Source organism: Ranitomeya variabilis, chromosome 8, assembly GCF_051348905.1.
Source record: "Ranitomeya variabilis isolate aRanVar5 chromosome 8, aRanVar5.hap1, whole genome shotgun sequence".
NCBI classification, from domain to species: Eukaryota; Metazoa; Chordata; class Amphibia; order Anura; family Dendrobatidae; genus Ranitomeya; species Ranitomeya variabilis.
Genome location: NC_135239.1, coordinates 220,552,471 through 220,579,823, shown reverse-complemented (window position 1 = coordinate 220,579,823; position 27,353 = coordinate 220,552,471). Strand labels below are relative to the sequence as shown.

General features: G+C 47.8%; 1 protein-coding gene across 15 annotated transcripts in view; it reads left to right on the top strand.

The window, feature by feature from the left end:
* Positions 1-27,353, top strand: part of ATP2B2 (ATPase plasma membrane Ca2+ transporting 2) — a 513,240-nt gene that overhangs the window by 341,025 nt on the left and 144,862 nt on the right. For 5 of the 15 annotated variants that reach the window (XM_077277278.1, XM_077277287.1, XM_077277283.1 and 2 more), the window contains 5 exons: positions 1,790-1,915; positions 2,094-2,126; positions 2,719-2,814; positions 5,977-6,018; positions 15,557-15,721. In XM_077277278.1, coding sequence (XP_077133393.1) covers positions 1,790-1,915; positions 2,094-2,126; positions 2,719-2,814; positions 5,977-6,018; positions 15,557-15,721 — 462 coding nt within the window. The remainder of the gene's footprint in view (positions 1-1,789; positions 1,916-2,093; positions 2,127-2,718; positions 2,815-5,976; positions 6,019-15,556; positions 15,722-27,353) is intronic. The other 10 variants (XM_077277282.1, XM_077277291.1, XM_077277288.1 and 7 more) reach the window with 5 other exon arrangements.

Genomic DNA, 27,353 nt, shown 5'->3' with positions numbered 1-27,353 from the left:
CCCTATGTCAGCTCACCTAGATGGGCCAGTAAGAGAGAGAGCCCTATGTCAGCTCGCCTAGATGGGCCAGTAAGAGAGAGCCCTATGTCAGCTCACCTAGATGGGCCAGTAAGAGAGAGAGCCCTATGTCAGCTCGTCTAGATGGGCCAGTAAGAGAGAGCCCTATGTCAGCTCGCCTAGATGGGCCAGTAAGAGAGAGCCCTATGTCAGCTCACCTAGATGGGCCATTAAGAGAGAGCCCTATGTCAGCTCACCTAGATGGGCCAGTAAGAGAGCCCGATGTCAGCTCACCTAGATGGGCCAGTAAGAGAGAGCCCTCTATGTCAGCTCACCTAGATGGGCCAGTAAGAGAGAGAGCCCTATGTCAGCTCGTCTAGATGGTCCAGCAAGAGAGAGAGCCCTATGTCAGCTCGCCTAGATGGGCCAGTAAGAGAGAGCCCTATGTCAGCTCGCCTAGATGGACCAGTAAGAGAGAGAGCCCTCTATGTCAGCTCGCCTAGATGGACCAGTAAGAGAGAGCCCTATGTCAGCTCGCCTAGATGGGCCAGTAAGAGAGAGAGCCCTATGTCAGCTCGCCTAGATGGGCCAGTAAGAGAGAGCCCTATGTCAGCTCGCCTAGATGGACCAGTAAGAGAGAGAGCCCTATGTCAGCTCGCCTAGATGGGCCAGTAAGAGAGAGCCCTATGTCAGCTCACCTAGATGGGCCAGTAAGAGAGAGAGCCCTATGTCAGCTCGTCTAGATGGGCCAGTAAGAGAGAGCCCTATGTCAGCTCACCTAGATGGGCCAGTAAGAGAGAGCCCACTATGTCAGCTCGCCTAGATGGACCAGTAAGAGAGAACCCTCTGTCAGCTCGCCTAGATGGGCCAGTAAGAGAGAGAGCCCTATGTCAGCTCGCCTAGATGGACCAGTAAGAGAGAACCCTCTATGTCAGCTTGCCTAGATGGGCCAGTAAGAGAGAGAGCCCTATGTCAGCTCGCCTAGATGGGCCAGTAAGAGAGAGCCCTATGTCAGCTCGTTTAGATGGGCCAGTAAGAGAGAGAGCCCTATGTCAGCTCGTCTAGATGGGCCAGTAAGAGAGAGCCCTATGTCAGCTCGCCTAGATGGACCAGTAAGAGAGAGAGCCCTCTGTCAGCTCGCCTAGATGGACCAGTAAGAGAGAGAGCCCTATGTCAGCTCGTCTAGATGGGCCAGTAAGAGAGAGCCCTATGTCAGCTCGTCTAGATGGGCCAGTAAGAGAGAGAGCCCTATGTCAGCTCGCCTAGATGGACCAGTAAGAGAGAGAGCCCTATGTCAGCTCGCCTAGATGGACCAGTAAGAGAGAGAGCCCTATGTCAGCTCGCCTAGATGGGCCAGTAAGAGAGAGCCCTATGTCAGCTCGCCTAGATGGGCCAGTAAGAGAGAGCCCTATGTCAGCTCGTCTAGATGGGCCAGTAAGAGAGAGCCCTATGTCAGCTCGCCTAGATGGACCAGTAAGAGAGAGCCCTATGTCAGCTCGTCTAGATGGGCCAGTAAGAGAGAGAGCCCTATGTCAGCTCACCTAGATGGACCAGTAAGAGAGAGCCCTATGTCAGCTCGTCTAGATGGGCCAGTAAGAGAGAGCCCTATGTCAGCTCGCCTAGATGGACCAGTAAGAGAGAGAGCCCTCTATGTCAGCTCGCCTAGATGGACCAGTAAGAGAGAGAGCCCTCTATGTCAAGGCAAGCAAGTGGACATAGATTTCTTTTCTTAGTGATCCTCCCTGAGACAATGTTTGTGGCCCCTGTGACTGACGTGCTGTCATCTTTCCAGGCACCCATGTGATGGAGGGATCGGGGAGAATGCTCGTCACTGCCGTTGGTGTGAACTCCCAGACTGGAATCATATTCACCTTGTTAGGGGCCAGTGAATCCGAGGATGAGAAGAAAGAGAAGAAAGGTGAGTGTCCACATCCTGCTGTGTCTGACATGTCTCATCTATGTGCTCATGGAAGAGACGAGGACGGTGAGCTGTGGGCTTAGCGCCTTCCATGCCACCATGATCACTGCATCGGACTCGTGTGCACGCCATCAGTATAACATCCTATTTCTATTTTGTTTTCATCATCATCACACAGGTGTGAAAAAGGAGGATGGCGCCAATGTACCAGGTAGTGTGAGACGTGTAGACGGGACCCCTGGGGGCCAACGCTACGCACACTGTACCTCGCTGCTCAGATAGACAGTATTGTCAGGCAGCAGTCAGTTGTCAGACTCTGCCTCGTAAGGCCCAGGGGGAAGAAGTGGTTGGCCGGCCATTACTAGCTTGTCCTCTCTGGTGAGCGGGACTGGACGGCACGTTCAGGGGAAGCGGCGCGGTTCGGGCACTTCTGTCATTGCAGCTCAGGGGAATATTTGGAATAAATGCTCCATATAAAGCAATGTGTTAATGTGCGGCTGATCCCCAGACTGGTGGGACGCGACGTGTGGGGGGTGAGTGAGCAGGGCGATTAGACCTTGAGACTGACTTATTGGATGATCATGGTTTGTGGGTGCAGGATCAGGTCATAGGACCCCCATTACAATACTAGGGGGTAATTATAACTGACGACCCCCAGGAACACCGTGCTCCAGTGTGCCTTTTTTAGGGGGTGACTGTACATGCGGCGGTCACCACACCTTATGTCTTCATTTGCATTTTCTTTGCTACATTCATGTTCTTTTAGTTAAATTCATTCTCTTATTTCTTTAAATTCCACACAGTCGGCTCCACTCATCCACCCCGTCACCTTCCTGCAGCTTCAGATGGTGCCGCAGGGGCAGACGCCACTGATAATGCCAATGCCAACTTAGTGAATGGTATGTCAACCCACTGCATTTCCCATGATGCATCTCTCATGTCTGTAAGCAACCATTGTCCTCCTCCATATAGTGCGGGCGAATGATAAGAGATGTCTGCACTTTCTGCTCAGTCGGGGGTAGCGGCATTTTCCTCTGCACATTCCTTACAGGTTAGATAGGAATGTCACTGATACATATGAGGTGCAGTCACCTAGACAACAGTACAATAATCTGCACTGTGGGGTCTGCACTCCAGAGGCCCCCGCCACCCAAGAGGACCCAGCACCCCGGAGGCCCCCCACCCAAGAGGCCCCCGCCACCCAAGAGGCCCCCCCACCCAAGAGGCCCCCGCCACCCAAGAGGACCCAGCACCCCGGAGGCCCCCCCACCCAAGAGGCCCCCCCCACCCAAGAGGACCCAGCACCCAGTAGGACCCCCCCACCCAAGAGGCCCCCCCACCCAAGAGGCCCCCCCACCCAAGAGGCCCCCGCCACCCAAGAGGACCCCACCACCCAAGAGGACCCAGCACCCAGGAGGACCCCGCCACCCAAGAGGCCCCCGCCACCCAAGAGGCCCCCACCACCCAAGAGGACCCCCCAACCAAGAGGACCCCGCCACCCAAGAGGACCCAGCACCCCGGAGGCCCCCCCCACCCAAGAGGCCCCCGCCACCCAAGAGGACCCAGCACCCAGGAGGACCCCCCCACCCAAGAGGCCCCCCCACCCAAGAGGACCCCCCACCCAAGAGGCCCCCGCCACCCAAGAGGCCCCCGCCACCCAAGAGGACCCAGCACCCCGGAGGCCCCCCCACCCAAGAGGCCCGCGCCACCCAAGAGGACCCAGCACCCAAGAGGACCCCCCACCCAAGAGGCCCCCGCCACCCAAGAGGCCCCCGCCACCCAAGAGGACCTCGCCACCCAAGAGGACCCAGCACCCCGGAGGCCCCCCCCACCCAAGAGGCCCCCGCCACCCAAGAGGACCCAGCACCCAGGAGGACCCCCCCACCCAAGAGGACCCCCCACCCAAGAGGACCCAGCACCCAGGAGGACCCAGCACCCCGGAGGTCCCAGAGGATGCAGACAGCACCCATCCTATTGTAACTATGTCATAGGACCAAGGGATGCAAACGGCACAGGATCGGTAGATGCAGATGACATCTGCCCCGGTGTAACAATGTCATAAGACCGGGGGATGCAGATGGCACCCGCCCCGATGCAGCGACTCATAGGACTGAGGGATGCACATGTCACACTCCCGGGTGCAATGACGTCACAGGACCGGGAGATGCAGACGACACATGCCCTGGTGTAGCGATGTCATAGGACCGGGTGATGTAGATGGCACACGCCCCCATGTAATGACGTCACAGTACCGGGGATGCAGATGGCACACGCCCTAGTGTTATGACATCCGGGTGTAATGACATTCCATTGTAATGACGTCCCGGTATAGTGACGTCATAAGACCAGGTGATGTAGATGGCACACGCCCCCATGTAATGACATCACAGGGATGCAGACAACACACGCCATGGTGTAATGACGTCCCGGTGTAATGACATTCCATTGTAATGACGTCCCGGTATAGTGACGTCACAAGACCAGGTGATGTAGATGGCACACGCCCCCATGTAATGACGTCACAGGGATGCAGACAACACACGCCATGGTGTAACGACGTCCCGGTGTAATGACATTCCATTGTAATGACGTCCCGGTATAGTGACGTCAGAAGACCGGGTGATGTAGATGGCACACGCCCCCATGTAATGACGTCACAGTACCGGGGATGCAGATGGCACACGCCCTAGTGTTATGACATCCGGGTGTAATGACATTCCATTGTAATGACGTCCCGGTATAGTGACGTCACAAGACCAGGTGATGTAGATGGCACACGCCCCCATGTAATGACGTCACAGGGATGCAGACAACACACGCCATGGTGTAACGACGTCCCGGTGTAATGACATTCCATTGTAATGACGTCCCGGTATAGTGACGTCAGAAGACCGGGTGATGTAGATGGCACACGCCCCCATGTAATGACGTCACAGTACCGGGGATGCAGATGGCACACGCCCTAGTGTTATGACATCCGGGTGTAATGACATTCCATTGTAATGACGTCCCGGTATAGTGACGTCAGAAGACCGGGTGATGTAGATGGCACACGCCCCCATGTAATGACGTCACAGTACTGGGGATGCAGATGGCACACGCCCTAGTGTTATGACATCCGGGTGTAATGACATTCAATTGTAATGACGTCCCGGTATAGTGACGTCACAAGACCGGGTGATGTAGATGGCACACGCCCCCATGTAATGACATCACAGGGATGCAGACAACACACGCCATGGTGTAGCGACGTCCCGGTGTAATGACATCCCATTGTAATGACGTCCCGGTGTAATGACATTCCATTGTAATGACGTCCCGGTATAGTGACGTCATAAGACCAGGTGATGTAGATGGCACACGCCCCCATGTAATGACATCACAGGGATGCAGACAACACACGCCATGGTGTAATGACGTCCCGGTGTAATGACGTCCCGGTATAGTGACGTCAGAAGACCGGGTGATGTAGATGGCACACGCCCCCATGTAATGACGTCACAGTACCGGGGATGCAGATGGCACACGCCCCCATGTAATGACGTCACAGTACCGGGGATGCAGATGGCACACGCCCTAGTGTTATGACATCCCGGTGTAATGACATTCCATTGTAATGACGTCCCGGTATAGTGACGTCACAAGACCGGGTGATGTAGATGGCACACGCCCCCATGTAATGACATCACAGGGATGCAGACAACACACGCCATGGTGTAGCGACGTCCCGTTGTGACGACGCCCCGGTGTGTTGACTTCCGGGTGTAATGGCGTCCCGCTGTAACGTTCTGCCTATGTTCCCCAGTTCTGTGCATGTAGGGAGGGAAACCCAGCAGTACATCCACCCTGTATAGAGAGGAGACACCTATAGCGCATGTACAGGGGCGTACACTGCACACATGGAGATTCTCGCACATGTAGTGATGGTCGTAGCCTCCAGTCTCCGCTGTAGAGGGGTTCGCAGTTTTATATTTATTCTTTGCTCTCATTCTTGTTGTTCTTTGTTTGTTCTGATGTTTCCTGTTTTGTTCCCTGTTGTCTGTCGACCTTTCATCATGTAGGCAAAATACAAGATGGCAATGTGGAGATCATCCAAACTAAAGGTAATGAAGTGACACCGCCGGAGCTGAGGTATATGCCAGAACAACCACCGCCCACCTATATGATTATATTACTAAACGTTAGAATGACCCCATGAAAAAACAATCACAATCAATAAATCAAATATATCGACCCAAAAACCAAGTATATGACGGAGGGATGCAGGCTCCAAAAGGTGTGTCCAGGGGGCGCAAACCAATAAGGTCACTAAAGAGAGCGTACAGAGACCTGCTCCCTGCGTGCCCAACCGTGGACGTGGTCCTCCCACTCAACCATGGCTGTCCCTGGAAAATCCTTAGGTCATGCCCTATTAATATACATGTACCTAAGCAAAAGCTGATGGAAACGAGCACGGACCTTCTGCCTCACTACAATCCCTTTATGGTGAAGTGGAAATGGATATCAGAACTGCCACAGTGTATCCAGTACCTAATCCCATCTCAGCACAGTCATGGCCGAAAGTGTTGGCACCCCTGACATTGTTCCAGAAAATGAAGTATTTCTCCCAGATAATTAATACAATTCCATTTGTTTTGTTATACACAGGTTTATTTCCTATGTGTGTATTGGAACAACACAAGAAAAAAGGCAAATTGGACAAAATTTCACACAAACCCCAAAAATGAGCAGGACAAAATTGTTGGCACCCTCAACTTAATATTTGGTTGCACCCTTTGGAATAAATAACCGCAATCAATCGCTTCCTATAACCATCACACATTTCTTACTCCACTCAGCTGGAAGTTTGGGTCATCATGTCCAACCCCCCCGCTCAATACAGGGTTCACTACACCATCTCATCCACATGTCTGTCCAGCCTCTATTTGGAGACTTCCATTGAAGCAGAACTCTCCACCTCTCGTGGCCGCCTGTTCCATGCATCGATCACCCTGTCAGCCTCCTAATATCTAATCTGTATCTTCTCCCTTTCAGTTTCCTCCCATTGCTTCTCGTGTTTCCTTGTGCAGATGAGAACAATGATGACCCCTCTACACTGTGACGGACCTTCAGATATTTGTAGACTGCTATTAAGTGTCCTCTTAGCCTTCTTTCTTACAAGCTAAACATTCCTAGATCCTTTTACCGTTCCCCATAGGACATACTTTGCAGACCGCTCACCATCCTGGTAGCTCTTCTCTGAACTTGCTCCAGTTTTTCAATGTTTTTTATATAATGTGGTGCCCAGAAGTGGACACAGTATCCAGATGAGACTGACCAAGGAGGAGTAGAGGGGAGAATGACTTCACGGGATCTAGACTCTATGCTTCTCTTAATACAACCCAGAACAACAGTGCTAGGTTAGCTGCAGTGCCATGGGTTGTAAACGTCTTGATTATATTGCGCAATGTGGACAAAGAAACATCAGGATCTCTGGAGATGGACTTGTAACCTTGAGATTGTTGATAGTGTTCAACAATTTTGGTTCTCAAGTCCTTGGACAGTTCTCTTCTCCTCTTTCTGTTCTCCATGCGTAGTATAGCACATACAAGTCCAAACAATCAGGAGTGGCGCACTCTTCATAGAATAGGTGCCCAAAGGAAAAAAAACGTAATATGTAGAAGAAAGACCTTTGGCACTCAAAAATTGATCCACAGTAGATTTGACTTTGCAAAATGTATTTATTCACACCATTCAGCCGGTATTCAGACAGACAAACAGAGAAATCCAACGTTTCGGCAAAACAATGCCTTTTTCAAGGAGGTCTGTATAGAGCAATTTATGTCATAGGATACATCACTAGCCAAAAGGCTAGACACTAAGGTGGTGCTGTAGACGGTGACCGGCGTGTGTCCGATGGTGTCGGGAGGCAGTGTGCACATACAGTCACACGATTCAACGACTGAGTCAACTTCTCCCATTTTTATCTGGTTTCAGGTACGATTTTCATATTTCTCACACCTGTTACTTGTCACAGATGAAGCACTAAGCGAAAAAATAATAAAATATATACATTTTATTATAACACCAATAAAATCAATCAAATAAATACCATATATAACCAAGGGGAACCAAAAAATACAGAAAAACCACAAGGTATGGCTGGAAAAAATGGTAACAGTCAATATGGAGTAACCTTCACAATATCAGCATCATCGTAATGACAGCAACGTAATCACATATTCAAAGGACTTATATATAAAACATTAATCATACACCTGATACCACAGCCGTCAATGACAATGAACCCAAAGCCAGTGCATATATATATGATAAAATAAGAGTTTATGTAAAGATAAAGTGCAAAGTACCAGCTAAGAATAAATATACCGTATATACTCGAGTATAAGCTGACCCGAGTATAAGCCGACCCCCCTAATTTTGCCACAAAAAACTGGGAAAACTTATTGACTCGAGTATAAGCCTAGGGTGGAAAATGCAGCAGCTACCGGTGAATTTCAAAAATAACAATAGATGCTCCATACTGTTCATTATTGCCCCATAGCTGTGCCATATAGTGCTCTGCACCGTTCATTATTGCCCCATAGCTGTGCCATATAGTGCTCTGCACCGTTCATTATTGCCCCATAGCTGTGCCATATAGTGCTCTGCACCATTCATTATTGCCCCATAGCTGTGCCATATAGTGCTCTGCACCATTGCCCCATAGCTGTGCCATATAGTGCTCTGCACCATTATTGCCCCATAGCTGTGCCATATAGTGCTCTGCACCGTCCATTATTGCCCCATAGCTGCTGCTGCTGCTGCAATAAAAATAATAAAACACATACTCACCTTTCTTGCTTGCAGCTCCTCGGCGCCATCTTCCCGGCGTCTCTCTGCACTGACTGATCAGGCAGAGGGCGGCGCGCACACTATATGCGTCATCGCGCCCTCTGACCTGCACAGTCAGTGCGGAGAGACGCCGGGAAGATGGAGCGGCGCCCGGCGTGTGGAACGAGGACAGGTGACTATGACATACTTACCTGCTCCCGGCGTCCCGCTCCTTCCCCCGGACAGCTGGTCTTCGGTGCCGCGGCCTCTTCCTCTGTCAGCGGTCACCGGCACCGCTGATTAGAGAAATGAATTATGCGGCTCCGCCCCTATGGGAGGTGGAGCAGCCTATTAATTTCTCTAATGAGCGGTCCCACGTGACCGCTCAGGGGAAGAGGCTGCTGCACCTGGAGACCGTGGGACGGGCAGGGGGAGCGTCAGGATCGCCGGGACCAGGTAAGTATGCCTCAGCGCCCTCTCCCCCTCACCCGCCGACCGTGACTCGAGTATAAGCCGAGGGGGCACTTTCAGCCCAAAAATTTGGGCTGAAAATCTCGGCTTATACTCGAGTATATATGGTAAGTATCAACAAATGGAAACGTTTTTAAGGGTTCAGAATCATTGTAAGCCGAAGCATCAGAGGATATAATAGCAGCATTAGAAAAAAGCAAGTAAAGGGAACATATTTACCCAGTATAGACCACCAGCCAGGGACCCACGACACCCGACGCACGTTTCGCTCAGGAAAGCTTCGTCCAGGGGTGCTTCGGCTTACAATGATTTATGGTATTTATATGATTGATTTTATTGGTGTTATAATAAAATTTATATATTTTATTATTTTTTCGCTTAGTGCTTTTTCTTTGGTGTATTTATGACTACTTGCCTGGCGTAATAATGATGTAGGTGCGGTTTATAGCTGTAATTGTCACAGATGAGTTTGAACGACCATCACATGCTTGAAACAAACTGTACCCACAATTTTGTAGCGGTGCCAATAATTTTGTCCCACACATTTTGGGAGTTTTGTGTGAAATCTTTTTTTCTGTTTTTTTTTTTGTGTTCAGATACACACAAAGTAAATAAACAGTTGTACAAGCAACAAATAGGAAGGTTGCACCATAATATACAAACATGGATTACTCTAGAACATTGAAACTGCATTACTGCCGTAGAAAACAGTACAAAATTGAAAAAGGCTCTATATAATGTACACATGAAATATTTATCTGCAAAAATTGCTATGAAAAAAGGAAGGTACTTGGCACATATATTGGCCAATGTTTTTTTTTTGTTGGCGCCTGTTCACACTAGTCTAGATGTGCTGGTCCTTTTTTTCTATTGAATCATAGCCTTTTGCACATGTGCACTCCCACTCCCATTAGCCACAGGTGATTTTAAGCCGATTAGCTGGTCCGAAATTCCTGCCCCATAAGCAGTAGTCTTTTTTTGCCCAGGAGAGTTGACATGTCAGGACAGAGGCTCAATTTACGAAGGACGCCTTGGCATGGCAGTTGGGCTCACATATATTGGCCACTTTATGTGCGAAGTACCTTCCTTTTTTCTTAGCAATTTTTGCAGATAAATATTTCATGTGTACATTATATAGCACTTTTTCAATTTCTTCCTATTTCCTATGGCAGTAATGCAGTTTCAATGTTTTGAGTAATCCTTCTTTGTATATTATGGTGCACCCTTACTATTGGTTGCGTATATGCTTTTTTTGGTTAGCGCCTGTTCACACTAGTTTAGATGTGTGGTCCTTTTTTTCTATTTAAAATGTGTACAAAACATGTGCAAATGCACAGTTATTTCCTGGGAGAAATACTCATTTCATACTTCATCAGTGCCAACACTTTCGGCCATGAATGTATACTAGTTCATCCTGCCAAGACTCCAACAAGAACACATAAAAACAATCCTAAAATGTTCCCAAGTTTGTTCCTCCCACCGGAAAGTGGAGCCTTGAAAAATTTCGAGAGGCTGGAGGCATCACAAGTGGGCAGGCAGTGCGGCATTTTCCTTTAAAAATATCTTCAAGCTTCTGACTAATACTTCATAAAACATCTGACGCATAATCCCAGAAAATACGTCACAGACCCACACAAAGTGCCACAGGTCAAAATGCTCGTCACTCGTACTTTGTTTGGACTGGGTCGATCATTGCAAAAATAAGGATCAGCAGCCATCTTAAAATGTCCAATAGCTGCAGTTTCCCAAATACTTCAGTGGTGTCTCTCGTTACAGCTACATTGCCAGTAGAGGAGTTCATTACGGCTAAGTTCCCAGTACAGGCTCTCGTTGTAACTACGTTTCCGGTATCGGATCGCGTTGTGGATACGCTCCTGGTAGTGGATCTCATTGTGGATACACTCCTGGTAATGGCTCTCACTGCGGCCATGTTCTCAGGAGTGACTCTTGATGCTGCTACTTTGTTTTTCTGCTTTTACTCCAGCTTTGTCCTGCAATACTGGCTATTCCTGTCCCTTCACTGGCTCCCCATTACCCAGAGACTCCAGTACAAAACCCTAACCATGACATACAAAGCCATCCACAACCTGTCTCCTCCATACATCTGTGACCTCGTCTCCCGGTACTTACCTACACACAACCTCCGATCCTCACAAGATCTCCTTCTCTACTCCCCTCTTATCTCCTCTTCCCACAATCGTATACAAGATTTCTCTCGTACATCACCCTACTATGCAACTCTGTACCCAAACATATCAGACTTTCACCTACCATCGAAACCTTCAAAAGGAACCTGAAGACCACAAGCCTACAACCTGCAGTAACCACCGATCGACCAAACCGCTGCACGACCAGCTCTACCCTCGCCTATTGTATCCTCACCCATACCTTATAGATTGTGAGCCCTCATGGGCAGGGTCCTCTCTCCTCCTGTACCAGTTGTGACTTGTACTGTTTAAGGATATTGTACTTGTTTTTATTATGTATACCCCTCCTCACATGTAAAGCGCCATGGAATAAATGGCGCTATAATAATAATAAATAATAATTCCTGTTACTGTTTTCCTGGTAGCAGCTCTTGTTGAGGCTACATTCCCGGTAGTCGCTCTTATTGTGGCTACGTACTCATTAGTGTCTCTTATTGTGGCTACATTCCCGGTTGTGGCTCTCGTTACTGCTACGTTCCTGGTAGCAGCTCTTGTTGCGGCTACATTCCCGGTAGCGGCTCTCATTGCGGGTATGTTCCCAGTAGTGGCTCTCATTGTGACTACGTTCCCGGTGGTGGTTCTCTTTGTGGCTACATTCCCAGTAGTGGCTCGCATTCTGGCTACGCTCCCGGTAGTGGCTCTCATTGCGGCTACATTCCCAGTAGTTGCTCTTATTGCGGTGACGTTCCCAGTATTGGCTCTCATTCTGGCTATGTTCTCGGTAGTGGCTCTTATTGCGGCTACATTCCCAGTAGTGGCTCTTATTGCGGCGACGTTCCCGATAGTGGCTCTCATTCTGGCTATGTTCCCAGTAGTGGCTCGCATTCTGGCTATGTTCCTGGTAGTGGCTCTCATTGCGGCTATGTTCCCAGTAGTTGCTCTTATTGCGGTGATGTTCCCAGAAGTAGCTCATATTGTGGCAACATTCCCGGTAGTGTCTCTCTTTGTGGCTACGTTTCCGGTAGTGGCTCTCATTCTGGCTAGGCTCCCGGTAGTGGCTCTTATTGCGGCTATGTTCCCATTAGTTGCTCTTATTGCGGTGATGTTCCCAGTAGTGGCTCTTATTGTGGCGACTTTCCTGTAGTGGCTCTTATTGCGGCTACGTTCCCAGTAGTGTCTCTCTTTGTGGCTACGTTCCCGGTAGTGGCTCTCATTCTGGCTATGTTCCCAGTAGTGGCTCGCATTCTGGCTATGTTCCTGGTAGTGGCTCTTATTGCGGCTATGTTCCCAGTAGTTGCTCTTATTGCGGTGATGTTCCCAGAAGTAGCTCATATTGTGGCAACATTCTTGGTAGTGTCTCTCTTTGTGGCTACATTTCCGGTAGTGGCTCTCATTCTGGCTAGGCTCCCGGTAGTGGCTCTTATTGCGGCTATGTTCCCATTAGTTGCTCTTATTGCGGTGATGTTCCCAGTAGTGGCTCTTATTGTGGCGACTTTCCTGTAGTGGCTCTTATTGCGGCTACGTTCCCAGTAGTGTCTCTCTTTGTGACTACGTTTCCGGTAGTGGCTCTCATTCTGGCTAGGCTCCCGGTAGTGGCTCTTATTGCGGCTATGTTCCCATTAGTTGCTCTTATTGCGGTGATGTTCCCAGTAGTGGCTCTTATTGTGGCGACTTTCCTGTAGTGGCTCTTATTGCGGCTACGTTCCCAGTAGTGTCTCTTTGTGACTACGTTTCCGGTAGTGGCTCTCATTCTGGCTACGTTCCTGGTAGTGGCTCTCATTGCAGCTACGTTCCCAGTAGTTGCTCTTATTGCGGTGACGTTCCCAGTAGTGGCTGTTATTGTGGTGACTTTCCAGTAGTGGCTCTTATTGCGGCGACGTTCCCAGAAGTAGCTCTCATTGTGACTACTTTCCCGGTAGTGGCTCTCATTGCGGCTACGTTCCCAGTAGTGGCTCTCAATTCAGCTATGTTCCCAGAAGTAGCTATTATTGCGGTGACGTTCCCAGTAGTGGCTCTCATTCTGGCTACGTTCCCAGTAGTGGCTCTAATTGTGACTACGTTCGTGGTAGTGGCTCTTATTGTAGCTACGTTCCCAGTTGTTGCTCTTATTGCGGCGACTTTCCCGATAGTGGCTCTCATTCTGGCTATGTTCCCAGTAGTGGCTCTCATTCCGGCTACGTTCCCGGTAGTGGCTCTAATTGTGATTACGTTCGCGGTAGTGGCTCTCATTCTGGCTACGTTCCTGGTAGTGGCTCTTATTGTGGCAACGTTCCCAGTAGTGGCTCTTATTGCGGCGACGTTCCCAGTAGTGGCTGTTATTGTGGCGACTTTCCAGTAGTGGCTCTTATTGTGGCTAAATTCCCAGTAGTTGCTCTTATTGCGGTGACGTTCCCAGTATTGGCTCTCATTCTGGCTATGTTCTCGGTAGTGGCTCTTATTGCGGCTACATTCCCAGTAGTGGCTCTTATTGCGGCGACGTTCCCGGTAGTGGCTCGCATTCTGGCTATGTTCCTGGTAGTGGCTCTTATTGCGGCTATGTTCCCAGTAGTTGCTCTTATTGCGGTGATGTTCCCAGAAGTAGCTCATATTGTGGCAACATTCTCGGTAGTGTCTATCTTTGTGGCTACGTTTCCGGTAGTGGCTCTCATTCTGGCTAGGCTCCCGGTAGTGGCTCTTATTGTGGCAACGTTTCCAGTAGTGGCTCTTATTGCGGCGACGTTCCCAGTAGTGGCTGTTATTGTGGCGACTTTCCAGTAGTGGCTCTTATTGTGGCGACGTTCCCAGTAGTGGCTGTTATTGCGGCTACGTTCCCAGTAGTTGCTCTTATTGTGGCGACATTCCCAGAAGTAGCTCTCATTGTGACTACTTTCCCAGAAGTAGCTCTCATTGCGGCTACGTTCCCAGTAGTGGCTCTCATTCTGGCTATGTTCCCAGTAGTGGCTCTCTTTGTAGCTAGGTTTCCGGTAGAGGCTCTCATTCTGGCTAAGTTCCCGGTAGTGGCTCTTATTGCGGCGACGTTCTCAGAAGTAGATCTCATTGTGACTACGTTTCCGGTAGTTGCTCTTATTGTGGCGACTTTCCAGTAGTGGCTCTCATTGCGGCTACTTTCCCAGTAGTTGCTCTCATTGTGACTACGTTCCCGGTAGTTGCTCTCATTGTGACTACGTACCCGGTAGTGGCTCTTATTGTGGTCACTTTCCAGTAGTGGCTCTTATTGCGGCTATGTTCCCGGTAGTTGCTCTCATTGTGACTACGTACCCGGTAGTGGCTCTTATTGTGGTGACTTTCCAGTAGTGGCTCTTATTGCGGCTACGTTTCCAGTAGTGGCTCTCATTCTGGCTACATTCCCGGTAGTGGCTCTTATTGTGGCGACTTTCCAGTAGTGGCTCTAATTGCGGCTATGTTCCCGGTAGTTGCTCTCATTGTGACTACGTACCCGGTAGTGGCTCTTATTGTGGTGACTTTCCAGTAGTGGCTCTTATTGCGGCTACGTTTCCAGTAGTGGCTCTCATTCTGGCTACATTCCCGGTAGTGGCTCTTATTGTGGCGACTTTCCAGTAGTGGCTCTAATTGCGGCTATGTTCCCGGTAGTTGCTCTCATTGTGACTACGTACCCGGTAGTGGCTCTTATTGTGGTGACTTTCCAGTAGTGGCTCTTATTGCGGCTACGTTTCCGGTAGTGGCTCTCATTCTGGCTACATTCCCGGTAGTGGCTCTTATTGCGGCTACGTTCCCGGTAGTTGCTCTTATTGTGGAGACTTTCCAGTAGTGGCTCTTATTGCGGCTATGTTCCCAGTAGTTGCTCTCATTGTGACTACGTTCCCGGTAGTTGCTCTTATTGTGACTACGTTCCCGGTAGTGGCGACTTTCCAGTAGTGGCTCTTATTGCGGCTACATTCCCGGTAGTTGCTCTTATTGCGGCTGCTACTTCAATCCAGTTAGTGGCTTTTACTTCAGCTTACTCCCCGAGCACTGGCTCTTTCAGCTTCATTCTCCATTGTAGATGGACCTTTAATCCCACTAGTAACTCTCCCTGCAGCTTTCTGCCTCAGTTTAGTCTATAAATTATAAGAATTATAAGCAAGTAGGTCCTGCAGCTGTTTGTTAGGGAGGACAGTCCCTAACCAATCTTGTGGGGGTCTTAGTTTAGGAGAGATTGAGATATTGCAGTCCACTTGTCTATACTGACTATAACCTTCTGATCTGACAGCCAAACAGCAAGATGGAGCCGCGGCCATGGAGATGCAGCCTTTGAAAAGTGCAGAGGGCGGTGATGGACAAGACAAGGATAAGAAGAAACCAAATCCACATAAGAAGGAGAAGTCTGTTCTGCAAGGAAAGCTAACAAAACTGGCAGTGCAGATTGGAAAAGCTGGTAGGCCATCACTGTGTTGTATTAATGATGGCCAGCATGAAAGCTGCGCCTTCTGGACTTTCCAATTCTGTTTAATTCAGGTCTGGAAAAAGTGAAACCCTCATCTAGGACGTCCACAAAAGATAATAGATCAGTGAAAAATATGTGTGTGTGGGGGGGTAATTACCCAGAGCAATCTGTGACCGAAACTGGACGATCAATGCTCATGTCCTGGGGTGTATACACTGGGGGCGTATAATAATGGGGGAGAACAATAGATAATATGGGGTCTGCCATATATACAGTACATGTTATCAGCACATCTCCTGTATACACCGGGGAACGTACAATAATGGGGGAGAGTGATGGATAATATGGCAGTCTGCCTTTATACATCTGCTGTCTCCACGCCTCTTAGTCTTTTGGGCCTGTAGTACTGGTGCAGAGCCTGTCATGGTTCCTCTTTGAAGATGTTTCTCCCTCATTATTGTGTCACATGAGTTTGCTCCGAAGACTTCACTGATCCCCATCCTTGGCTAGAAACCTCCATTAATGCTCCTTTCATGTAGTCCGGGTTATTATGGGGTAGACGGGATGAGATACATCCAGGGTCAGGACTGTAGGGATAATCTGCCCTGTTAAGTCTTGTGCTGGTCATCCCGTGTTCCTGTGGCCAGGAAGCCATGTTCTTGATTGAGTTTGTTTCTTGTTTTCATATCATATTCCACAATGATGAAACTTTATAAGGAATCTGTTAGTAGTATCGTCCCTCCTGAGCTGACTATATGGACATTGTGGAGATTCCCTCGCTTTCAGGCAGCTTGGTAGTGTTCACTTAAGCAATAAACTTCTCGGTGCAAGCAGGAAAGTTTATTGCATGTTCATAAACTTTAGCATGAAGTGAACAAAACGAACAAATGTCCATCCATGTCCCGGGCTCACCCATTTAGCTAACAGTCCTTCACTGGCAGTCTCAAGGAGAAACTGTCTAATATAATCAGGGCCCTTCATCCTCCACACAGACCTATGTTCAGGAAAGCTCCAGCTCCACATCCAGACCCTTGTGACCAGCTCCACATCCAGCTACTAAAGAGCAGCTCCACATCGAGCCCCTTGTGAGCAGCTCCACATCGAGCCCGTCGTGAGCAGCTCCACATCGAGCCCGTCGTGAGCAGCTCCACATCGAGCCCGTCGTGAGCAGCTCCACATCGAGCCCCTTGTGAGCAGCTCCACATCGAGCCCGTCGTGAGCAGCTCCACATCGAGCCCGTCGTGAGCAGCTCCACATCGAGCCCGTCGTGAGCAGCTCCACATCGAGCCCGTCGTGAGCAGCTCCACATCTAGCCCGTCGTGAGCAGCTCTACATCGAGCCTGTCCTGAACAGCTCCACATCGAGCCCCTTGTGAGCAGCTCCACATCGAGGCAGTCATGAGCAGCCCCACATCGAGCCCGTCGTGAGCAGCTCCACATCGAGCCCGTCGTGAGCAGCTCCACATCGAGCCCGTCGTGAACAGCTCCACATCGAGCCTGTCGTGAACAGCTCCACATCGAGCCCCTTGCGAGCAGCTCCACATCGAGGCAGTCATGACAAGCTCCACATCGAGCCCGTCGTGAGCAGCTCCACATCGAGCCCATCGTGAGCAGCTCCACATCGAGCCCGTCGTGAACAGCTCCACATCGAGCCTGTCGTGAGCAGCTCCACATCGAGCCCCTTGTGAGCAGCTCCACATCGAGCCTGTCGTGAACAGCTCCACATCGAGCCTGTCGTGAACAGCTCCACATCGAGCCTGTCATGAACAGCTCCACATCGAGCCCCTTGTGAACAGCTCCACATCGAGCCCCCTGTGAGCAGCTCCACATCGAGCCCGTCGTGAGCAGCTCCACATCGAGCCTGTCGTGAGCAGCTCCACATCGAGCCCGTCGTGAACAGCTCCACATCGAGCCCCCTGTGAGCAGCTCCACATCGAGCCCCCTGTGAGCAGCTCCACATCGAGCCCGTCGTGAACAGCTCCACATCGAGCCCCCTGTGAGCAGCTCCACATCGAGCCCGTCGTGAACAGCTCCACATCGAGCCCCCTGTGAGCAGCTCCACATCGAGCCCCCTGTGAGCAGCTCCACATCGAGCCCGTCGGGAGCAGCTCCACATCCTGCCCCTTGTGAGCAGCTCCACATTCGGTCCCCGCAGCACCTGGTAGATTGGAGGATGGGATTGACCGGTTCCACATATGTACATTAGTCATTCCTGAAACTGCCGCCATGCGGCTCCATTAAAACTAAAGCCCTTTCCAGCTGTCACATCACCGAGGCCTAGTATCTCGGTGACACATCCACTCTGTTTTGGACCTGTTGGCAGCAGACGCCACCTTACTGCCTGTCTACAATACACAGCTGATAGGCAGCTGAATAACATGATACTTTGATATTTTTGATCCAATGTCTAATTCCTGAGAAATCCACGCTTTCTTATATGTAAATTAGCTGCTATGTGTGGGACATAGATCTCCCCGAGACTATACCTCCAGAGCTTATTATTAAAAAAAAGGGCGTTACCAGTGTGAGACATGTGTGAACTGACAGTCTACTTTCCTCTACATGTCTCACATTGATGATGCCTCATTACATTTACAATAAGCTCTGGAGGTGGAGTCTCAAGGAAAACTATGCTCCGCCCATAGCTCAGAACAGCTCATTTACATATAAGAAAACTCTGGATTACTCTTGAACAAGACATCAGATTGCAAATATCAAAGTATCATGTTATTCAGCTTCCTATCACCTGCGGCTATATACAGTTGTGTGAAAAAGTATTCACCAAACAAATATAAATATTACACAAAGATAACACAAGTAATCACAAAATGCAGTTTATAAATAAAGGTCTTTATTGTTAAGGGAAAAAGAAATCCAAAGGCCCCTGTGTGAAAAAGTGATTGTCCTCTAAACCTAATACCTGGTTGAGCGGCTCTTAGCAGCATCAACTACAATGAAGTGTTTGTGATAACTGGCAATGAGGCTTTTACAACACTCTGGAGGAATTGTGGCCACTCATCTTGTAGAATTCTTGTAATACAGCCACATTGGAGGGTTTCCAAGCATGAATCGCCTTTTTAAGGTCATGCCACAGCATCTCAATCGCATTAAGGTGAGGACTTTAACTAGGCCACTCCAAAGTCTTAATTTTGTTTTTCTTAAGCCATTCTGAGGTGGACTTGCTGGTGTGTTTTGGATAATTATCATGCTGCATAACCCAAGTGTGCTTCAACTTGAGGTCACAAACAGATGGCCGGACATTCTCCTTCAGGAATTTTTGGTAGACAGCAGAATTCATGGTTCCATTTACCACAGTAAGTCTTCCAAGTCCTGAAGCAGCAAAACAGCCCCAGACCGCCACACTACCACCACCATATGTTACTGTTGGTATGATGTTCCTTTTCTGATATGCAGTGTTACTTCTATGCCAGATGTTATGGGACATAGGCCTTCCAAAAAGTTCAACTTTTCTCTCGTCAGTCCACAGAGAATTCTCCATAAAGTCTTGAGGTTCATAAGGATGTTTTCTGACAAAACTGAGACAAACCTTTATGTTCCTATTGTTCGGCATGGTTTTCGTCTTTGAACTCTGCCATGCAGCCATTTTTGTCCAGTCTCTTTCTTATGGTGGAGTCATGAACACTGACCTTACTTAACTAAGGCAAGTGAGGCCTGCAGTTCTTTGTATGTTGTTATGGGGTCTATTCTGACCTCTTGGATAAGTTGTCGCTGCCCTCATGGTGTAAGTTTGGTCAGCCGGCCACTCCTGGGAAACTTCACCACTGTTCCATATTATTGTCATATGTGGATAATGGCTCTCACTGTAGTCCCAAAGGTTTAGAAATGGTTTTGTAACTTATAACCTTTTCCAGACTAATATGTCTCACTTACTTTGTTTCTCATTTGTTCCATTTCTTTGGATTGCGGCATGATGTTTAGCTTTTGAGGATCTTTTGGTCTACTACAGTTTGTCAGGCATGTCCTATTTAAGTGATTTCTTGATTGAGAAGAGATGTGGCAGTAATCGGGTCTGGGTGTGGCTAGGGAATGTGAACTCAGCATCCAAAATATGTGATAAACCACAGTTAATTTACCCTTCATGGCATAAACCGTATATGTACTGCGCATGTTGTGTCCCTCCCTTTGATGTGGGCTCTGGCACAGAACCCACATCTTTCCCAGCATATGTCAGTTGTTTTAAACAGCTGACATGTGTTAGGCACCAGGCTTCTCCCACTACATGGGCTAGATCCCAAGCCTTGTCTGCCTCTGCAGTCTCCCATTCTGCTTCGGTTGCAGTTGGAGCTGCTCAGCAAAGACGTCGGTCTCAGCATCTTGCCTGGACACGTGCTGTTCGCTTGGTTACTGCTGGCTCTCCAGCCAAAGCTATAGTAACTAGTAGTGATGAGCGAATATACTCGTTACTCGTGATTTCTCGAGCATGCTCAGGGGGTCCTCCCGAGTATTTTTTAGTGCTCTGAGTTTTCGTTTTTCTTGCCGCAGCTGAATGATTTACATCTGATAGCCAGGATAAGTACATGTGGGGATTCCCTAGCAACCAGGCAACCCCCACATGTACTTAAGCTGGCTATCAGATGTAAATCATTCAGCTGAGGCAAGAAAAACTAAAATTCCGAGCACTAAAAAATACTCGGAGGACCCCCGAGCATGCTCGAGAAATCTCGAGTAACGAGTATATTCACTCATCACTAGTAACTAGCAATATGCAGCGGCGAACAGGTGTTCCAAAAGCTAAGTCCAGAAATCACCCTACTGAGCATGCGCATGAGGTGGCGATCTCTCATTAGTGGTCTGTCATCAGCTGCTTGGGTGACATGGCAGTTCTGGATTGGTCCACGAGCAAGATTCTGTCTGACTGGGCTTGAACAGGAACGTATAAAAGGTTTCCTGGAGCACACGTCAGCGTACTAAAATCATTTATATCATATGTGTGTGTGGAACATAACGGTAGTGTGGACTTCTCTGCGTGTGCTCAGGGCCTTTAGAATTCCGGCACCTCCAGAGAGGAGTTTGGATGAATTCAGGGCAGGCGTATAGCCTTTAGAATTCAGGCACCTCCGGAGAGGAGTTTGGATGAATTCCGGGCAGGCGTATAGCCTTTAGAATTCTGGCACCTCCAGAGAGGAGTTTGGATGAATTCAGGGCAGGCGTATAGCCTTTAGAATTCAGGCACCTCCGGAGAGGAGTTTGGATGAATTCCGGGCAGGCGTATAGCCTTTAGAATTCTGGCACCTCCAGAGAGGAGTTTGGATGAATTCAGGGCAGGCGTATAGCCTTTAGAATTCCGGCACCTCCGGAGAGGAGTTTGGATGAATTCAGGGCAGGCGTATAGCCTTTAGAATTCCGGCACCTCCGGAGAGGAGTTTGGATGAATTCAGGGCAGGCGTATAGCCTTTAGAATTCAGGCACCTCCGGAGAGGAGTTTGGATGAATTCAGGGCAGGCGTATAGCCGTTAGAATTCAGGCACCTCCGGAGAGGAGTTCGTGTGCGTGCACACACTGTGATTGTGTCCACTACCTGTTCCCTCGACCCGTGAGGGTTGCATTCTCCTGTGAGGTTAACAGGGATCGTGTTTAGCGCCATACCTGCTCTGTTACTGTGGGCCAGTGACACAGCTCTACTGCAGAGCATCTTTTCCGTTGCTGTGTGCGAGTGACACAGCCTCGTGTGCTATACACTGAGTGACGTGTAGCTCTGTGCGAGCTAGCTATCGCTGTGTGTTTCAGCGGCATTTAATGTGCTTGCCCCAGAAGCGCGTCACTAATCCCATTGGTGCCAGAGTCACATGACCGCGGGTTGCCGATGGGTTGGCATGACAACCCGAGGTCTGCAGGAGACCCCTGTGGTTGTCATTGCCGGATTGTTATGAGCTCCGCCCAGCGGTCTGCACTCATAGCAAGAGAGCATTTCTGCTACACACAGGCAATCTGATCATCACCTGTATGTAGCACAGGCGATTAGACAACTGCAGCTTCTAGTCTCCCATGGAGACTATTGAAGCAAGTGAAATAAAAAAAAAAATATTAAAAAAATAAAAAAATATAAAAGTTCAAATCGCCCCCCATTGAAAATAAAACAATAATTAAAAAAACACATTTGGTATTGCTGCGTTCAGAATCGCCGTGTCTATCAAGCTATAAATTAATTAGTCCGCGGTAAATGGCGTAGTGAAAAAAAGTCAAAACTCCAGAATCACGATTTTTTGGTCACCGCAACATTGCTTTAAAATGTAATAATGGGCAATTAAAAGATCGTATCTGCACCAAAATGGTATCATTAAAAATGTCAGCTCAGCACGCAAAAAATAAGCCCTCACCCGACCAGAGATTCCGAAAAATGGAGACGCTACGAGTATCGGAAAATGGCGCAATTTTATTTTTTAACAAACTTTGGATTTTTTTTCACCATTTAAATAAAAAAGAACCTAGACATGTTTGGTGTCTATGAACTCCATGACCTGGAGAATCATAATGGCAGGTCCGTTTTAGCATGTGCTGAACATGGCAAAAAAAATTCAAAAAAATATTTGAGGAATTGAACTTTAATTTGCAATTTCACCGCACTTGGAATTTTTTTCCTGTTTTCAAGTACATGATATGGTAAAACCAATTGTGTCGTTTAAAAGTACAACTCGTCCCGCAAAAAATAAGCCCTCACATGGCCATATTAACGGGAAAATAAAAAAGTTATGGCTCTGTGAAGGAGGGGAGCGAAAAACAGAAACAAAAGAAAAGAAATGAAAAGGGCTGCGACGTCAAGAGTTTAAGGAGGATGGGGGCAATCACGTTCTCACACAGGGCCCTGCAGGTTTGGATTTCTTTTTCCCTTAATAATGAAGACCTTCATTTATACACAGCATTTTGTGATTATTGTGTTATCTGTGTCTAATATTTATGTTTAGAAGGAATAAAAGGAAACCCTGCGCTTGTTCAAACTCCAAAAAGTAAAGCTAAAAGCAGCAAAGTGACATAAAAACATCCCTGGTGGTGTAGAGAGGTAAAAAGCCAAACCAAATCTATAAAAGCCACTGCTCTAGATGGAAATATGCAGCATTTGGCACATGAACAAAAGATATATACGGTATATAGTTTTTCTCTCTCAGTTGTGTCCTCATATACACAGCTCTGGCAAAAATTAAGAGACCACTGCAAAATGTTCAGTTTGTCTGATTTTTCTCTTTATATTTTTGAGTAAAATGTAAATTGTTGTTTTATTCTATAAACTACTGACAACGTGTCTCCGAAGTTCCAAGCAATAAACTTTGTAGTTATTTTCTGAAAAGGAGAAATGGTCAAAATAAAAAAAAAAAAAACAAGTTCATAATCATTTAGAACAACAATACTAATGTTTTACCTCGGGAAGAGTTCAGAAATCAATATTGTGTGGAATAACCATGATTGTTAATCCCAGCTTTCCTGCATCTTGGCAGCTTTCCACCAGTCTCTCACACTGCTCCTGGTACAATAATGTCAGCCGTTCTTCTGTGTTTGATGGCTTGTGATTATCCATCTTCCTCCTGATTACATTCCAGAGGTTTTCAATGGGGTTCAGGTCTGGAGATTGGGCGGCCATGACAGGGATTTCATGTGGTGGTCTCTTAATTTTTGCCAGAGCTGTGTGTATGTATATATATATATATATAGATAGATAGATAGATAGATAGATAGATAGATAGAGATTATTATATAGAGATATGTATGTGTGTATATATATATATATATATATATATATATATATATATACACTGCTCAAAAAATAAAGGGAACACTTAAACAACAGAATATAACTCCAAGTAAATCAAACTTGTGTGAAATCAAACTGTCCACTTAGGAAGCAACACTGATTGACAATCAATTTCACATGTTGTTGTGCAAATGGAATAGACAACAGATGGAAATTACTGCCAATTATCAAGACACCCTCAATAAAGGAGTGGTTCTGCAGGTGGGGACCACAGACCACATCTCAGTACCAATGCTTTCTGGCTGATGTTTTGGTCACTTTTGAATGTTGGTTGTGCTTTCACACTCGTGGTAGCATGAGACGGACTGTACAACCCACACAAGTGTCTCAGGTAGTGCAGCTCATCCAGGATGGCACATCAATGCGAGCTGTGGCAAGAAGGTTTGCTGTGTCTGTCAGCATAGTGTCCAGAGGCTGGAGGCACTACCAGGAGACAGGCCAGTACACCAGGAGACATGGAGGGGGCAGTAGCAGGACAACAATACAGCAGCAGGACCACTACCTCAGCCTTTGCGCAAGGAGGAACAGGAGGAGCACTGCCAGAGCCCTGCAAAATGACCTTCAGCAGGCCACAAATGTGCATGTATCTGTACAAATGGTTAAAAACTGACTCCATGAGGATAATCTGAGTGCCTGAAGTCCATAGATGGGGGTTGTGTTCACAGTCCAACACCGTGCAGGACGCTTGGCATTTGCCACAGAACACCAGGATTGGCAAATTCGCCACTGGTGCCCTGTGCTCTTCACAGATGAAAGCAGGTTCACACTGAGCACATGTGACAGACGTGACAGAGTCTGGAGACACCGTGGAGAGTGATCTGCTGCCTGCAACATCCTTCAGCATGACCGGTTTGGCAGTGGGTCAGTAATGGTGTGGGGTGGCATTTCTTTGAAGGGCCGCACAGCCCTCCATGTGCTCGCCAGAGGTAGCCTGACTGCCATTAGCTACTGAGATGAGATCCTCAGACCCCTTTTGAGACCATATGCTGGTGCGGTTGGCCCTGAGTTCCTCCTAATGCAGGACAATGCCAGACCTCATGTGGCTGGAGTGTGTCAGCAGTTTCTGCAAGATGAAGGCATTGAAGCTATGGATGGACTGGCCCGCCCGTTCCCCAGACCTTTAGTCCAGGTCTGGGAGGAGATCCCTCAGGAGACCATCTGCCGTCTCATCAGGAGCATTCCCAGGCATTGTAGGAAGGTCATACAGGCACGTGGAGGCCACACACACTACTGAGCATCATTTCCTTGTCTTGAGGCATTTCCACTGAAGCTGGATCAGCCTGTAACTTCATTTTCCACTTTGATTTTGAGCATCATTCCAACTCCAGACCGCCGTGGGATATTAGTTGTGATTTATTTTGATAATTTTTAGGTTTTATTGTTCTCAACACATTCCACTATGTAATGAATAAAGATTTACAACTGGAATATTTCATTCAGTGATATCTTGGATGTGGTATTTTAGTGTTCCCTTTTTTGAGCAGTGTATATATATCTATATATAGATAGATAGATATCTCTCTCTCTCTCTCTCTCTCTCTCTCTCTCTCTCTCTCTCTCTCTCTCTCTATATATATATATATATATATATATATATATATATATATATATATATATAGTGAGGCAGTGACCGGTGTCACATGTAGGGGTCGCTGTTTGTTCTCCCCAGGTTATGCATGGAGGTGTATGAAGTCCATAGGAATGCATGGCAGTCATGGGCATAGCGGTGGCTGCAATGCAGATTAGAAATAACAAAAGTAAATGTTAGTCTTGGACATGCTAGTGTCCAAGGCAGATGTAGGGAACACCTGCTCTTGAATATTGTGTTTTGAAACTGACTGCAGTATGTTAGCGATGCAGTCCAAATGATTCCCGGTCTAGGTTTTCCATGTGGCTGAAATCCACAGGTTTCTATGTTAAAACCTCTGTTATATAGGGTGGGGGGGTGTCAGGTCAAGCCTGTGTCAGGGTCAGTGTGAGTCTGGTGTTCAGCGAGAGTGCAATGGGCTGGCTCTGTGTGTGAAGTGACACAGGCAAGCCGATCAGCCAAGGCAGCTGGAAGGCCTGGCACCCACAGCATATACAGCGGTGCTGCCGTCCATGGTAACTAGTCTCGGATGTGGACAGTCCTGTGCCCGGAGGTGTGTAGTGACGGCAAACTAAACGAGTAAAGCTGTGAATAAAGAGACAGTAACACTGAGGGGTAGTTGCCCACGGTAACTTTTTGGAGGAAGACTCGCGTGTTTAGGGACTACAATATAAAGTATATTGTGTACTGTGCAAACTAAACGAGTAAAGCTGTGAGTAGAGACATTGAAACGGCGCTGCAGTCGCCCATGGAAACTGGGCAAAGGGTGGTCCAGCGTGTTTAGTGACTGTGCAAACTAAAGGAGATCGTGTCTTGTGAAAAGCTGTAAGAGACTTTAATAAGGCGCTGCAGTCGCCCACGGTTACAGGACAAAGGGAAGTCTAGCGTGTTCAGGGACTGCAACCTAAAGCCGTGTAGTATGTAGTGCTATGAAAGGGACACTAATTCTATGCACTTCTGAGTGAAGTTTGGACATTTATTGTGTGAAGTAAACATATTAAAGAGACTTTTGTGTTTGAACTTTGTGGGTCCCTAACTCCTCACTGCATACAGTGCTACCGCTGGACTACAATCAAAATATATAAATATATATACTATATATTTATATATTATATACAGTATATGGAAATACACCGTATATATGGGTGAGGACCTCAAAGGCAACAGACAACTGAGAGAGAGAAAAACTACTAAAAAAAAGTGCAAGACCAATGAAAATACAGTTGTTGCTGAGCTGAGGTGTACCTGCAACAATTAGGGCCAACATGGTAAAATGGGTAAATAAACAAAAAAGCCCAACATAGGCTACTATGGAAAATATAGGAAAGGACTAGAAACCAAAAGGTTGTAAATGATATAAGAAACTGAGTGAAGGTGAAAAAAATATACAAATAAATCAAACAACCTGGTGTACAACTGGATTAAATAGGCTGAACTAGCGGTATGTGAAACTTGTGTCGGTGCACGCAGACTGACTCTATAGATGGAGCAATGGACGCCTGGAACCTGCCGTGCACCATAGTGCTGCTAATAGCAAATATTGCCGCAGACCATATAGTCTTTTCCTATATTTTCCATCGTAGCCTATGTTGGCACACCAGCCTGACCAAAGAACAGAGGCGAGCTTCCAGGGCTGCTGAGCAGAGATGGAAAAGATCACACTCCAATGAGCACATCATCGCATTCAAACAGTCCCTCACTACTTTCAAGGACTTACTCGCTGCAGCAAAACCAACCAACTTCTCATCTCTCATATCCTCCCTGTCTCACAACCCTAAACAGTTATTCAACACCTTCAATTCTCTCCTCCGTCCCCCAGCTGAAGACTTTGCTTCATTTTTCAAGCAGAAGATTGATAACATCAGAGACAGTTTTGGTCAACAACCCCCAGAGCCCTTTCTCCTAACTGCCCAGCCCTCCTCCTCCAAAACCAACTTCTCCACCATTACAGAAGATCGACTCTCCACTCTACTCTCAAGATCGCATCTCACCACCTGTGCACGTAACCCAATCCCATCCCACTTCATCCCAAACTTCATCACAGTCTTCATCCCAACCCTAATCCATCTCTTCAACCTATCACTAACAACTGATGTCTTCCTCTCAAGCTTTAAAAATGCCTCAATCACATCTATCCTCAAAAAGTCCTCTCTTGACCCATCCTCTGTATCTAGCTATCACCCTATATCGCTTATGCCACAAAACTACTGGAACAACACGTCCATCTTGAACTGTCCTCCCACCTCTCTTCTTGCTCCCTCTTTGACTGCG